Source organism: Pimephales promelas, chromosome 21 (assembly GCF_988280905.1).
Source record: "Pimephales promelas chromosome 21, fPimPro1.hap1.1, whole genome shotgun sequence".
Lineage (NCBI taxonomy): Eukaryota > Metazoa > Chordata > Actinopteri > Cypriniformes > Leuciscidae > Pimephales > Pimephales promelas.
In genome coordinates, this window is record NC_142789.1 from 17774734 (window position 1) to 17788094 (window position 13361).

The 13361-nt window shown below is 38.6% G+C and overlaps 3 protein-coding genes across 3 annotated transcripts in view; 2 read left to right on the top strand and 1 right to left on the bottom strand.

Annotated features, from left to right (window-relative positions):
* fmoda (fibromodulin a) overlaps nucleotides 1–11043 on the bottom strand; it is a 96742-nt gene extending 85699 nt beyond the window's left edge. The window contains exon 1 of the mRNA XM_039673745.2: nucleotides 10946–11043. The gene's annotated coding sequence lies outside the window, so the exon portion shown is untranslated. The remainder of the gene's footprint in view (nucleotides 1–10945) is intronic.
* Nucleotides 712–6124, top strand: prelp (proline/arginine-rich end leucine-rich repeat protein). Its single transcript, XM_039673742.2, has 3 exons — nucleotides 712–1004; nucleotides 4631–5607; nucleotides 5691–6124. The coding sequence occupies exons 2-3, from the start codon at nucleotides 4635–4637 to the stop codon at nucleotides 5852–5854; spliced, it is 1137 nt and encodes a 378-aa protein (XP_039529676.2). The 5' UTR covers nucleotides 712–1004; nucleotides 4631–4634; the 3' UTR covers nucleotides 5855–6124.
* il20 (interleukin 20) lies at nucleotides 10922–13358 on the top strand. The gene is made up of 6 exons (XM_039673747.2): nucleotides 10922–11045; nucleotides 11159–11328; nucleotides 11860–11922; nucleotides 12054–12206; nucleotides 12687–12761; nucleotides 12939–13358. Exons 2-6 carry the CDS (start codon nucleotides 11179–11181, stop codon nucleotides 13020–13022), a joined length of 525 nt encoding a protein of 174 aa, XP_039529681.1. The 5' UTR covers nucleotides 10922–11045; nucleotides 11159–11178; the 3' UTR covers nucleotides 13023–13358.
* Nucleotides 13359–13361: the final 3 nt, after the last annotated feature.

The window sequence follows — 13361 nt, forward strand, 5'->3', positions numbered from 1 at the left end:
AATACAGTCTCATCCCAAGAAGTCATATAACTGACGTCTTGGGACGTCTTTTGACCATACGTCAATATCCGCCTTTTTAGGGCCCCCTTAAACGTCGGTAGATGGCGATCCCAGGCCGTCATACAACTGACGCTTTACCTTTAACGTCAGTTAGGTGACGGGGTAGGTTTAGGGTTAGGTTTAGGTCTGGGGTAGGGTTAGGATCCGATAACCTCATCTACCAACGTTTAAGGGGGCCCTAAAAGGGCAGATATTGACGTATGGTCAAAAAAACGTCCCAAAACATCAGTTATATGACGTCTTGGGATGAGACTGCGCTGGATTAAGAACTGTATTGCACGTCTCGTCACCACTGCTTTGCAGCTAAAGCTCACTGCATAAGGCACAAAGACCCATGGGCCTAAAAGCAAAGGAAAGAGAGAAAAAGAAAGTGTGAGAGAAATTATCTAAAAACCTAAAGCACTTAAAGTCAGACGATCCCAAATAAGAGAGCTCATACAATATTTTTTTTTAACTTAAAAAAGAAAAGATTAATAGGCTGTCAAGTACTCCGTAGTTCTAAACTAAATAAAAAAGAACATGCTTTTGATTAGGTATCCCAAGTATCCGCGTGACCAGGCAGAGTATGGTGCTGGAAAGAATGTTGCAAAGATCTCCACCCAGTTCCACCGGCCCTATAGTGCTTGATAAACACTCATTCGCATGTATCAAGTGTACAGCAGGGTAGAACAGATCGTGGTGTTAAGGGATGGACATTTGATTTAATTTGAGGCACTTTCCCTGAAGGCGGGGCAGGGAGACAGAATTGTTGACCTTCAGAAGGAAAAGAGGGAACGACCCAATAGGCAGCCTGCTTAGCAGAGGAGAACAGGGGAAGTACAGAGGAAAGAGGGGGAAAGAAACTGAGTGAGAGAGGGGGAGAAAGCTAGGTGGGAGAGCAAAACTCTTTGAGAGTGAAGTGACAGCTCGAGGATTCATCAAACGAGGGCAGGAACCAGCAACAGGTAAGAAATGCTTTGTTTCTTCAAAATAGCCATAAATCAATCTCAAAGTAGACAAGCAACATATATACTGATCAGAAAATCTGTGAATACTGGCAAGAAATGAGACATTAAAACAGCCATTAAGTAAGTCCTAAAGTCTATTTAGCCAAGTATAATATTTTTCCGTAAAGCTTATAAAATAATGGCATGATTACTTTGACTGTTCATTCACTACCTTTCAGTACTCTTCGAAATATTTCTTAGGGCTTATTTAATGTCCAGGTTTTTCGCCTTAACACTTCTAAGTACAGTGCTAAAACAGGTAGATATTTCCTAGCAAGCTTTTTGTTCTCAATATTAATACTCCCTTGACTGTAATATGATCTATAGCCTACCTGATCTATCAAAGTCTTCTTTTTCAAGTCAAAATGATAAAAATACCCAACAGTACCAGGCAGATTCTGGCTACAGTGATCAATTAGTATCTGTTACATCCATCAATCTGAGCCACCCTACACATGATATGTCAGGAGAAGCTTTTTCATTGATTTATTCCTAAATTTTCATTAATCATATTAACTGCGTGGGAAGCAGACCTGTAATTCATTTAGTTTGATCAATTTCTAGGTAAAACTATTACTCTCTTGATTCAGCAATGCTATTTCTAAGAGACCACTTTTGTCTTTTTTGACCTCTAACCAAATTTAAAACACAGTTCCCTCCCATTTTGAGTCCTGCCAGCACTGACTCATAACATGTTTTTGTTATTATGAGTTTGTGTTAAGCCTAGTAATGACCCAAATCTCCTTATATGGTCACAGATATCATTTTGCTTTTCAACATTTCTGATTAAAATCTAAGTTTCCCTCTAAAGGCCAGATAGAAGGGGAATCTCATTTGCACCCCACCTAAAGCAGGCATACAGAAGATAACTAAACAAATCAACATTTTCCCAGGTTTTCTTTCTATCAAGGCCCGAGCTGACACCCAGCCAGACACTTTAAGCCAAACATCTGATTGCGATCATCCATCAGACCCGCTGCACTGACTGTATGGAAGTCTCTACATAGGATTCATAAAACATTAATTTCTGTAGTGAAACGATTCCTCTAGGCCTCTAGACCGATCTGATCAACTCAAATGTAATATTAGATAATAGCAACTCAGTGTAGACAAACATTATAATGTTTACCTATTTTAATTGGTTTATTAACCCAATTATCAACACTGCTCAATATAATTTCACACCATTAAATTTACCATTTATATTTATTAAGTTTCCAGCACAAAGTTTTTTTTCCCAAGAGCATTATAAAGAACTATAAAAGAAATTTCCTGAAGGGAGCTCAAATAGAAATAAGATGTTGAAATGTATCAGTCTGTTTATTTTTCAAAGCTTTTTTTTTCCTCACTGAACTGTGGTAGGAACCACTTCAGATCACTTCCCAGCAGCCAACCTGCCAAAATATTTCTATGAGTGGTTTAAAATCATTTATGAAATCACAAGGACCCTGAAAATCCTCCAAATGGCTGAAAAGCAACTAAAACTTGAACATTCTGCTTTGTGTCAGAACATTCCTAAAGAGAACATCTGGACACTGCTCTAAAAATGGAAGCTGAAGCACAGTTAGGTAACACAGCATGATAGAGATCTAAAAGACGCATAACTTCAAAGTAGAAAAGGCCAAAAAAGCTAAATTAACATATTTTGATGTTGTGAAAGTTCAGACATAACTCCAAAAGAGATGTGACCTAAAATCTTTTTTTAAAACATGTTTCAAAGAGGACAGGGTTAAAGGTCCAGCAAAGACTGATATTGAATTATTGAAGCTTTGGTAGCAGTAATTGTTATAGGAGTTAAGAAGCAGATGAAGAATCCTTGATAAGAGAGTTTGGCACAGAGAAGTCCAAATTAAACATGATTTAATGACTCGTGAATGTAAGTACACATTGATGGCCTAAGACACAAAACGAGCGGGTTGTGTGAGAATACGAACAGTATTTATATCGTTTTTACCTCTTGTAATTACAGTCAGGTCCAAGTACTCTGAGGGCGAGGGCGGCAAGCGCCGGAAAGCCCAGGAAGTGATCTCTCATGTGTGTGCATGTCACTCATTGTTTACACAGAGATTTTGGAAGTTTTACCTTTCACTGTGAAGATCTAAACATATTTAGATACACAGGAAATCGCAATGGAAGACGATTTTGATATTTAGATCTTCACAGTGAAATGTAAAACTTCCGAAATCTCTGTGTAAACAATGAGCGATGTACACATGCAAGAGATCACTTTCTGGGCTTTCCGGCATAAGCGCAGACAGAAGCACCCACTCCCTCAGAGTATAATGGACGTGACTGTGATTAAGAGGTAAAAACGATATAAATACTGTTCGTTTTCTCACACAAACCGCTCGTTTCGTGTCTTAGGCCATCAGTGTGTACTTACATTCACGCGTCATTAAATCGTGTTTAATTTGGACTTCTCTGTGCATGCTCTTTGAGGAAGACCCCATAGACCTCCATTATATGACTGACAGACAAGAACGGTTTGACCTAAAAATATCAAAATTGAAAATACTGTGGAAACAAAGACACTTACATCTTGGATGCCCTTGAGGTAAGCTAAAACATATCAAAAATTAATTTAAAAAAAATCTCCTTCTTTTTTTACTGTTTTATTATCTTCCATTAAAAAAAAACATTATTGTAACATTGCTCATCATTTCTATACTCTGTTTTGCCTGTGAACTCCAACTGATTTATAAACTAAAGACAAACATCTTGAAAAACACTATTGGCAGACTAAAGCGGGTTGGCTACTCTGTTAGATCTAGATTTATTTAATCCATGGCAAGAAATTATGCCATGTTTTTTTGGTGTTCCACCAATTAACAATTCAACTCTAAGTGGTGAAGATAGCATAGCAACACGATGACTGCTCTAGCATTGGTTTCCTCCAAGCTCCCCGGGGTGTATAGCCTGTTTCCCTCATCAAGACTCACTCTTTCCTAGGTCTTGCATTGCACAATAGAGTCTTTATCGCAGCCCTGTGCAGAAAACCTGTAAATCCAGAGCGTTATTTTTTCTTCTACAGAGCCTGTAGAAGTCATAATAATCCAGCAAAACTGGAAGGTTACATGACTGCATGCTTTGTTGAAGACGAAAGCAAAAAAAAAAAAAAAAAAAAAAAACATGCCATACCCTGATCCAAGATATCAAAAAAGCTTTAATAATTCAGTTGTTTCTTCTCATCTTCTTATGTTTCTTTACCCAAAAAAGACTCCAAAGATCCCAGAAACCTCACACGAGTCTATCAGCGTTTCAAATTGTACTCTTGATATTCTAAGATAGCAACGTATGTAATCAACGTATGTATGCGAAGTCAATATGACAAAAAAATTGAAATAACTTAGTCTTAATTATTTAATTTTCAATATTTACATTTTTTTTAATTAGTTGAATTTGAAATATTATTTTCTTGTTCTCTTAAGTTGGAAATAAATGGCAATGTTACTTTAAACAATCCTTATTTTTGAAAGAATTTATATTATAGCCCTATTCAGCACAGAATAAATCAAAATGCCAATTTGTTCTTTGTTCGTTTCGTTTCGTTTATTTATTTCGTTTCTTGCTACTTCTCTGTTCAGGACCATGAAAGCTGGGCTTGCATACTGCTCTCTTCTTGTCCTTCTTCTAATCACGGATGTCTGTGGGCAACGAAAACCAAAACCAAAGCCCGTTCGCCCACCAACCACCAAGAAACCTCCTGCCCCCAAGAAACCATCCTCTCCTGCCCCAAAATCGGAACCCCAGGAACCGACAGATTTCCCCCCTCCGATCCTAGGCCCTCCCTCTGAATTCTCAGACTGCCCCAGAGAGTGTTTTTGCCCACCATCTTACCCAAATGCTCTGTACTGTGAAAACCGCAATCTCCGAAAGGTCCCGATCATCCCATTCCGAACCCACTACCTGTACCTACAGAACAACTACATTAATCAAGTAAACGCGGACTCCTTTAACAACTGCACCGAGCTTAAGTGGATCAATCTGGGAAACAACCGCATCCGTTCGGTGGAGAAACAAGTGTTTGAGAAGCTGCCAAACCTCCTTTACCTTTATATGCAGAGGAACGAGCTAAAGGAGGTGCCTGATGACCTGCCGGCCGGCTTGGAGCAGCTCCGACTCAGCCGCAACCAGATCTCAAAGATACCTCCTGGAGCGTTCAGCAAGATGAAACATCTTGCGCTTCTAGATCTGCATCACAATAGGATCAGTGACAGCAGCTTGGGCAAGAACATCTTCAAAGATCTGAAGAACTTGATTCAGCTCAATTTGGCCCACAACATCCTACGGAAGATGCCTGCGAATATACCCAACAGCCTCTTCCAGCTGTTCTTGGACAGAAATAACATCGAGGAGATTCCACAGGACTACTTCAAGGATTTTGCACACCTGGCCTTTGTGAGACTTAACTACAACCAGCTTAGCGACAAAGGTCTTCCAAAGACGGTGTTCAACATGAGCTCACTGATGGATTTGCATTTGGCCCATAACAAGCTGAGCACTGTTCCCCTGTTCAACTCTGAACTGGAGCAACTTCACCTCAACAACAATGCCATTGAGAGTATGTACTTAATTCAACTTTTTGTATTGTGCCACAGAACATTTTTTTCAACAAATTTTCAACACATTTACTTGTCTTTGCAGGTATAAATGGCACCGAGATCTGCCCCACTAACTCTCACAACATGCACGATGAAAACGGAGCACCCAAACTGAGATACCTGCGCCTGGATGGCAATCACTTGAGTCCCCCTGTGCCCTTAGATGTCATAATGTGCTTCACACACCTCCATGCTATAGTAATATAAGATATCATACCCGATTTATGCATGCCTGCGCACAACCAGGCCCTCCTGTCTACTTGACAGTACTGATTGAATCAAACAGTACCAGAGAAAACATGCAAGTAATTAAGAACAAATGCCAGTGCATTTTTTTTTTTTGATGTTCAGGAATGTTTCAGTGTGTAACCTGAAAACCTTAAATGCATCATATTTATTGAACTTTCTGTCTTGAATACAACCGAGCATGAGTATTCTGCATTAAACGTTTCCATGTGATAATACAGAGCAGAAGCAGCGATGGCTGTGAGTGGAATTAATTAAACCCTAAAAATAAAGGTACATTAACTGACGTACTGTGCTACAGACAGCAAGTGTAGTTACAATGAATAAACTGGAAGAATATTGTCTATAGGGGTAGACTAGAGATATGATGAAAAGAATGATAAACGGGGGTAACTACTATGTAGTTGAAAAAGTCCTTAATGTGCCTGTGTTTTTAAAGTAATGTTTGTAGTCCTGCCTTCATCTTGTCAATATCTCTATATAAATAAAATTGTATAGAAAAAATGTTCCATTTAAACATACTTGTTTTAAAAAAAAAAGAATAATATTGTAGACCAAAAAGGATTTCTCAAAGAATCCCGCTAAGGGTTTTTTAAAAATGATTAAAAGGCTAATTTAATCATTCCATTTATATGCTTTTTATATCGGCCATATGTACATTGTAGTTTGACGTATGCTATCTGAAAGTAGACTCTGTCACTGTAAAGGTATAATGCACCTGCTATATTCCACACTTCACATAACATAAAAATACAATATAACAATTACAATAGGACCCTTGCACCATGTGTGCTTGGGCCCTAATATAACCAGACAAGAAGACAGATTTAGTGAATAATTTAGTACACATCCACAAACTTTTCCAAAGCCAAATGTACAAAGCACAAACGAAAATTGTGTCTATAGCGACATCTTGTGGAATCCATGTACAGTACATTATGTTGAGTAAATCAATAAGATTCAAGATTCAAACACTCTCATTTATATCAAGAAAACACACATTGCACTAGCATCGCATTAGTTAACTTTTTTGTTTTCACGTTACGAATACTTGCTGTTTTCAAAAATGATATGGAATATTTTCAGACTGTAGGCTACTAATGTTTTATGGTTTAATCATTTTATACAATATTGGCCAAAAGTGATGTCTGAAGGGGATATTGTTATAAATGATCCTATAAGTTTGTTTAAAACATCAAAATATAGGGGAAGTATTTTATTTTTCCAAATATTTTTTGAGAAGAAAACACTAAACTTAAAGATTCCCAAAAAATGAAATATTTGCTGTTGTTTATTTGTCTATGTGGTGTTTTTAATATGCTTTACATATTATTGCTCTTCTCCCAGGGGTTATAGAGAGGGTCCGGTGGTACAGCACAGTCTCATCCCAAGACGACATACAACTGACGCTTTTGACTATACGTCAACATCCGCCGTTTTAGAGGTACCCTTAAACGTCGGTTAGATGACGTTATCTAATCCTAACCCTACCCCAGACCTAAACGTACCCCGTCACCTAACTAACGTTAAAGGTAAAGCGTCAGTTGGATGACACCCCAGGATCGTCATCTAACCGACGTTTAAGGGTACCCTAAAACAGCGGATGTTGACGTGTGGTCAAAACCGTCAGTTGTATGACGTCTTGGGATGAGACTGTGTTAGGTGGTACGGGATCAGATTGCTCCTAGTAGCCCCATACTGGACGGCCCGAGTGTGGTTTTCTGACATTAAGGTTCTTCTAGCAGGTCCGCCGTGGCAAGTTCCGATCAGGAGGGACCTTCTTTCTCAGGCCGAGGGCTCAATATTTCACCCTCAGCCGGAGATATGGAAACTGTGGGTTTGGCCCCTGAGGGGGACCAACTCTTAAATGCTGGTCTCTCAAATGAGGTTGTTGAGACCATCTTAAACTTTAGAGCCCCCTCCACGAGGAAACTGCATGCATTAAAATGGAATGTAAAATGGAACGTCAGGTGGACCCAGTGGCTTCAGTGCTGGAGTTCCTTCAGAGTCTATTCTCTGACGGGCTCTCCCCGTCTACGTGGCGGCCATAGCTGCCTTCCACACGCCTTTAGGGGTGGACTCTTTGGGGAGACACCCACTAATTGTACGTTTCCTTCGTAGAGTCAGGAGGATGAGGCCTGTCATCCAGTCCAGGGTCCCCACGTGGGACTTGGCAGTGGTTCTCGAGGGGTTATCCCTGGTACCCTTCGAACCTTTGGATGAAGTGTCAGAGAAATGTATGTCTTTCAACGTAGCATTCCTGCTCGCCATCATGTCCCTAAAAAGAGTCGGGGACCTGCAGGCTTTACCTGTCGCTTCTTCTTGGCTCGAATACGCTCCCGGTAGACTAGGCTATTGTCCACCCTAGACCTGGTTATATGTGCCTAAAGTACTATCAAATGTGGCAAGGCCTATTATTCTCCAGGCCTTCCATCCTCCACCGCATGAGTCGGATGAGCAAGCTAAGTAAAATTTATTATGCCCGATCCGAGCCCTTGGAAATTTATGTGCATAGAACCTCAGGCTGGAGGAAGTCGGACCAGCTACTTGTGTGCTTTGGGTCTCCTGAGAGGGGTTTGCCTGTTTCAAAACAAACTATAAGCAGATGGATAGTGGATACAATCTCTTCAGTTTACAAAGTGCGTGATTTGCCTTCATCTCTGGCACTAAGAGCCCACTCACACTGTAAAAAATATTGATGGTTTAACTTAAAAAAGTAAGTAACCTGGTTGCCTTAAAATGTTAAGTTCATTGAACTGGAAAAAGTGAGTTAATACAATGAAGGAGATTAATTTAACCATCAGAAACTCAAAATGATATGTTCTCTCAACTAAATAAATCATTTAAGTTTATTTGACAAAAGAAAAAATGTTCTGATTACTACAACATGTGATTACCTCGCCCACACTGTTTGCTCCCTGAGAACGACTTGCTTCGACCAATCAGAAGCTAATGCTGCTTTGTTCCGCCATCCCTTTATAGCTTCCACTCACCATCACATGCGACGTCACGGCTGACGTCATGACACAACACCAATAGAAATTGGACTAGTTCTATTCAGGCTTCAGACGCGTTACGCCAAGAGCGTTACCCAATGTGTCGATTTCCGACGCAGCGTTTCGTTCCCTGCAGTCGTAACCCGAGACGTTCTCTTCCTACTCACTGGTTGCAAATAATTTATTGTTTCAACATCTTGATATTTTAAACTAACACAGTCTCATCCCAAGACGTCATACAACTGACGCTTTTGACCATACGTCAACATCCGGCGTTTTAGGGTACCCTTTAACGTCAGTTAGATGATGATCCTGGGGCGTCATACCTTTAACGTCAGTTAGGTGACGGGGTAGGTTTAAGTCAGGGGTCTCTAACCGACGTTTAAGGGTACCCTAAAACGGCGGATGTTGAAGTATGGTAAAAAGCGTCAGTTGTATGACATCTTGGGATGAGACTGCGCTGTTTAAACAATTAATTAAACAAGTATTTCAGGTATTCATTTCCTTGCTGTGCAAAGAACTCATACGGCAGACAGTTACCTGTATTTCACACCCTTAAAGAAAATTACAACTATAAAACAAACTGCTTGCATCATCAGGAAACAGAGCAAGGAAAATCTAAACTTATTTCCTACCAATGTCGTCTAACAGTGCCATAAATGATTACAGAAAACTTTTTCTAGGCCATGGGGTGTATACTTTCAAAAGGCAAGCAATGCTGGTCACTTGATTATGAAATTATCAGTAAAAAGGCAATGTCATATCACACAACAATGTCAGGAGGAAATTTGCTATCCTGTTCAAAAAAAAAAAAGAAAAAAGAAAAAGAAAGAATACTACTGTAATTGAGTTTTGGTCATAAGACAAAATTTGGTTAAAAGTAAGCTGCGCTTGAAGGTCTAAAAAAAATGACAGTTGATTGAAAAGGAAACTCCGACGTTTCTGTCAGCTTTTATCAGATGAAATGAACACGTGCAAGGACGAAGAGATAATGGTATAGTAACGATTATGTTAGCCCCTGATACCCAAGGCGGCCGCAGAGGGACTGCCCCAATGGTAAGTGTACAGTAAGCTCAGCTGCCTTAACAGACCAGCTAAAAAAAATGAGATAAAAGTAGTTTGGTCTTTCTTCCTCATTAGTCATGAAATAGTTTATAATTTATTAGGGATGTAAAAATATATCATGCCACAATATATCGCAATACAAAAAAAATGTAACAATACGCATCATGGATAGTGATAAAATGTGGTTAGTCACCCCAAAATAAATCTCACTGTGTGAGAAGTTTTCAGAGTTTTAGTGTCGATACAACATTGAACTACTATATATAATGTTGATTATAATGCAAATGGGGGAATATTTGTGAGTCCTGATAATGCCAAACGTCTGTCACCAGTAAAAAGTGGCCGACCTTATTTTAAATATATCTAGTCAATGCTAGTCAGTGCAAGCATACTCATAACTACAATAACAAGTAATTTCAGCTTCAGAATCATGAATATTTTTATTCTGGTGTCACCATTGTCCTTGGGTTACAAGCACCAATGTAATATCAAATTTAGCATTTTAATCAACTGTAATTTTTTTTAACCCTTTACCATATGTCTTGGAGTATCGCAATAATACCGTATCATGAGTTCAGTATCGTGATATGTATCGAATCGTGACATGAGGGTATAGTTACACCCCTATTATTTATAAATGTATATAAATGGAGGATCATGTGACGCTGAAGACTGCCATCACAAACTAAACTTTGCCATCACTTTACTGTATTTTTGATAAAAAACTAAACTTTAGCATTTACATTAGTAAACTTCTTTCAAAAACATAAAAAATCTTACCAACCCCAATATTACAAAGATACATAATTGCTAAACTACATTGTATAACATGCTACTACAGGTATTGTAAAATGATGTATGTCAGTAATTGTTTGAACGGAAGTCCTTCATCCTTTCATGTCAATTCCCATAGTGATGAATTAAAAAATGTTAAAAAAAGAAATTCACTTCCTCTTACTGTAATGGGAGGTAGAAGATAATCAAGGAATACCTGTCGAAATTCCCCTCTTGTCCCACTATAAGAGCACCAGCCATCACCATGAAGAGGTGCACATCATTCTACGAAGAAAACACTCCACGGGCATCACTAGGTAACAAAACATATAGCATATATTTTATCCTACAACAGACTAAAAAAAGCTCAAGTATAATTTTATGTGACACATACAAGGTTGTGTTTGACTGTCTTTTCTTCATTTCCCAGGCTAAATTATCAGAAGCATAATGAAGGACTTTTTTATCATATTTGTATGCATCATGCTGTATGGTCTATGGGACTCAGCCCAGGGTCGGAAGCTTCACTTGGGCAGTTGTAAAGTGAACATTCACACCCACGAACTCAGGCACCACTTCCAGCACATTCGTCAAGGCATGGTAAGCATGCTTACCGTCTAAAGCTTAGTCATGTGTTAGTTTCAGCATTTTCTTCTGTTAAAATAGCTGGTTGCGGTTTGATGCATTCTAAACATGTATACATAGCGCCATGTCAATTTCCCACCATAACAATGACGTCACTGGCGATGTCAATGGGCTTTCTCGACAGGCTTGACATGTCAACCAACAGGTTATTGATTTTAGCTACGTCATTCTTTGTGACTCTGCATGTCTAAATCAAAAGAACAGCATGTGGCAAGACAAGCTTTTTTGTTTCAGTTCTGGGCTTTAACCTGCCAATGAATTTTAAGCTTGACAAAGGAAAAGGAATACCTCAGTGGAAACTCCTGGCAATGCGTTCAGCACTTTGTCAGGGTGACGAATCATATCCCTGGAAAAAACAGAGCAAAACAATGACATGCAAGCAACATCAAACAAAGTTGTTTTTAGACTGGCATCATTTCTATTGCGTCTGTGGTTTGAGTTATGTAGCGATTACAATGCATCTGATAGTATCTCATGTTTTGACAGATTTCTGGAGATGATTACAAGGGAATCAGATTACTTAGAAAAGATGTAATGAACGGTGTACAGGTAACATTTTTTTTTTTTTTTTTTTTTTTTTGCAGCGCCTGTAGCATCATAACCTTTGCAGAATCAACTGATCAATTCAAATGTGCCATTACTGTCAAAAAATCTGTGATTTGTGTCTCCCCCGTTATAAGGCTACAGAAAGCTGCTGTTTCCTCAGGCAGCTCTTAGACTTTTACATGGATAAGGTCTTTATCAGCTACACCAGCAGTCATGCACTACATCGCAGAACCACAAGCGTCCTGGCCAACTCCTTCCACAGTATCACCAAGGACCTGAGAGTGTGTGTAAGTACAACGTAGAGTACTAGACAGAGAGCCTACTTAAATTTAAAGGATGTTTTTCAAACTGTAGCAATTGTAAGACTGGAAAAAAATGAGAAAATTCCTGCATAATGTCGTAACTCGCAAATATTTGAATAAAGGTCAAGGCCAAAGACCTTCTTTGGGGATTTGGATGGCATCTGAAATCCCAAAATAAGGTCTTTGACTAAAATATTGCTTAGTATTAAAAACTTGCAAACTACAATATTTTGTGAAGATTTTCCTATTTTTTTTTTCCCTGTACCAACTGTGACCTACATACATACCTGTCTGCTAAAATGAACTGTGCAAGGATTGGTTACTAGTAAAAAAAAAAAAAACTGTAGACATTTCAATATAACTGTGTACTGTAGAATATTGGTGGGAATAATACAGATAGAGATGTTCTTGAAAAGATTTCAGAAGATTAACTTAACCATGTGATGTTTTCTGTCTATCCAAAAGCATGCTAATGAACACTGTGAATGCAGTGTAGATGCCAGACTAAAATTCACAGGCATTCAAACCACATATGACAAGGTAAGAGACATAAGAACTAGGCCTGGAAACACAGACAATAAAAAACATCAAAGACTTCTTCAGACTTTTAACACTCTTAATTATGATTATGAAATATTTTTGTTAATCTGACAATAATTATACTAGCTTTTCTCCCACAATCAGCACGGAAAATAAAACTTTCTTTTTGTCTCTCAGCTTGATCAGGCAGCAGGATCTGTGAAGGCTATCGGAGAGCTGGATTCGCTCTTTGAATGGCTAGAAAGTTTCCAACCCCACTGATGATAGTCCATGACCTTAAGTGAAGCTCAATATTTATTTTATTTCTAGAGGATAATCAGCTGCATAGATTTAAGAAGAATCTTTACTACTGTACTTGATTTTAAAAATATGGAATTCCATTCTGGAAAAGATATGACTTGGAATAACGGAATTACTTTTCAGTATTTGTTTATGGGCCATGTTTCTAAGCATATTTTGCATGATGTATAAATGTCATGCTGCAAAGTAGACCTTAGAGGTCAGTTTGTAATCTACATTTTGAACATATTTGTTTTTATTGTATTTATGTATTTATAAAAATGTGATGTTTAAAATAAAGATATATTTAAACTGTTATTG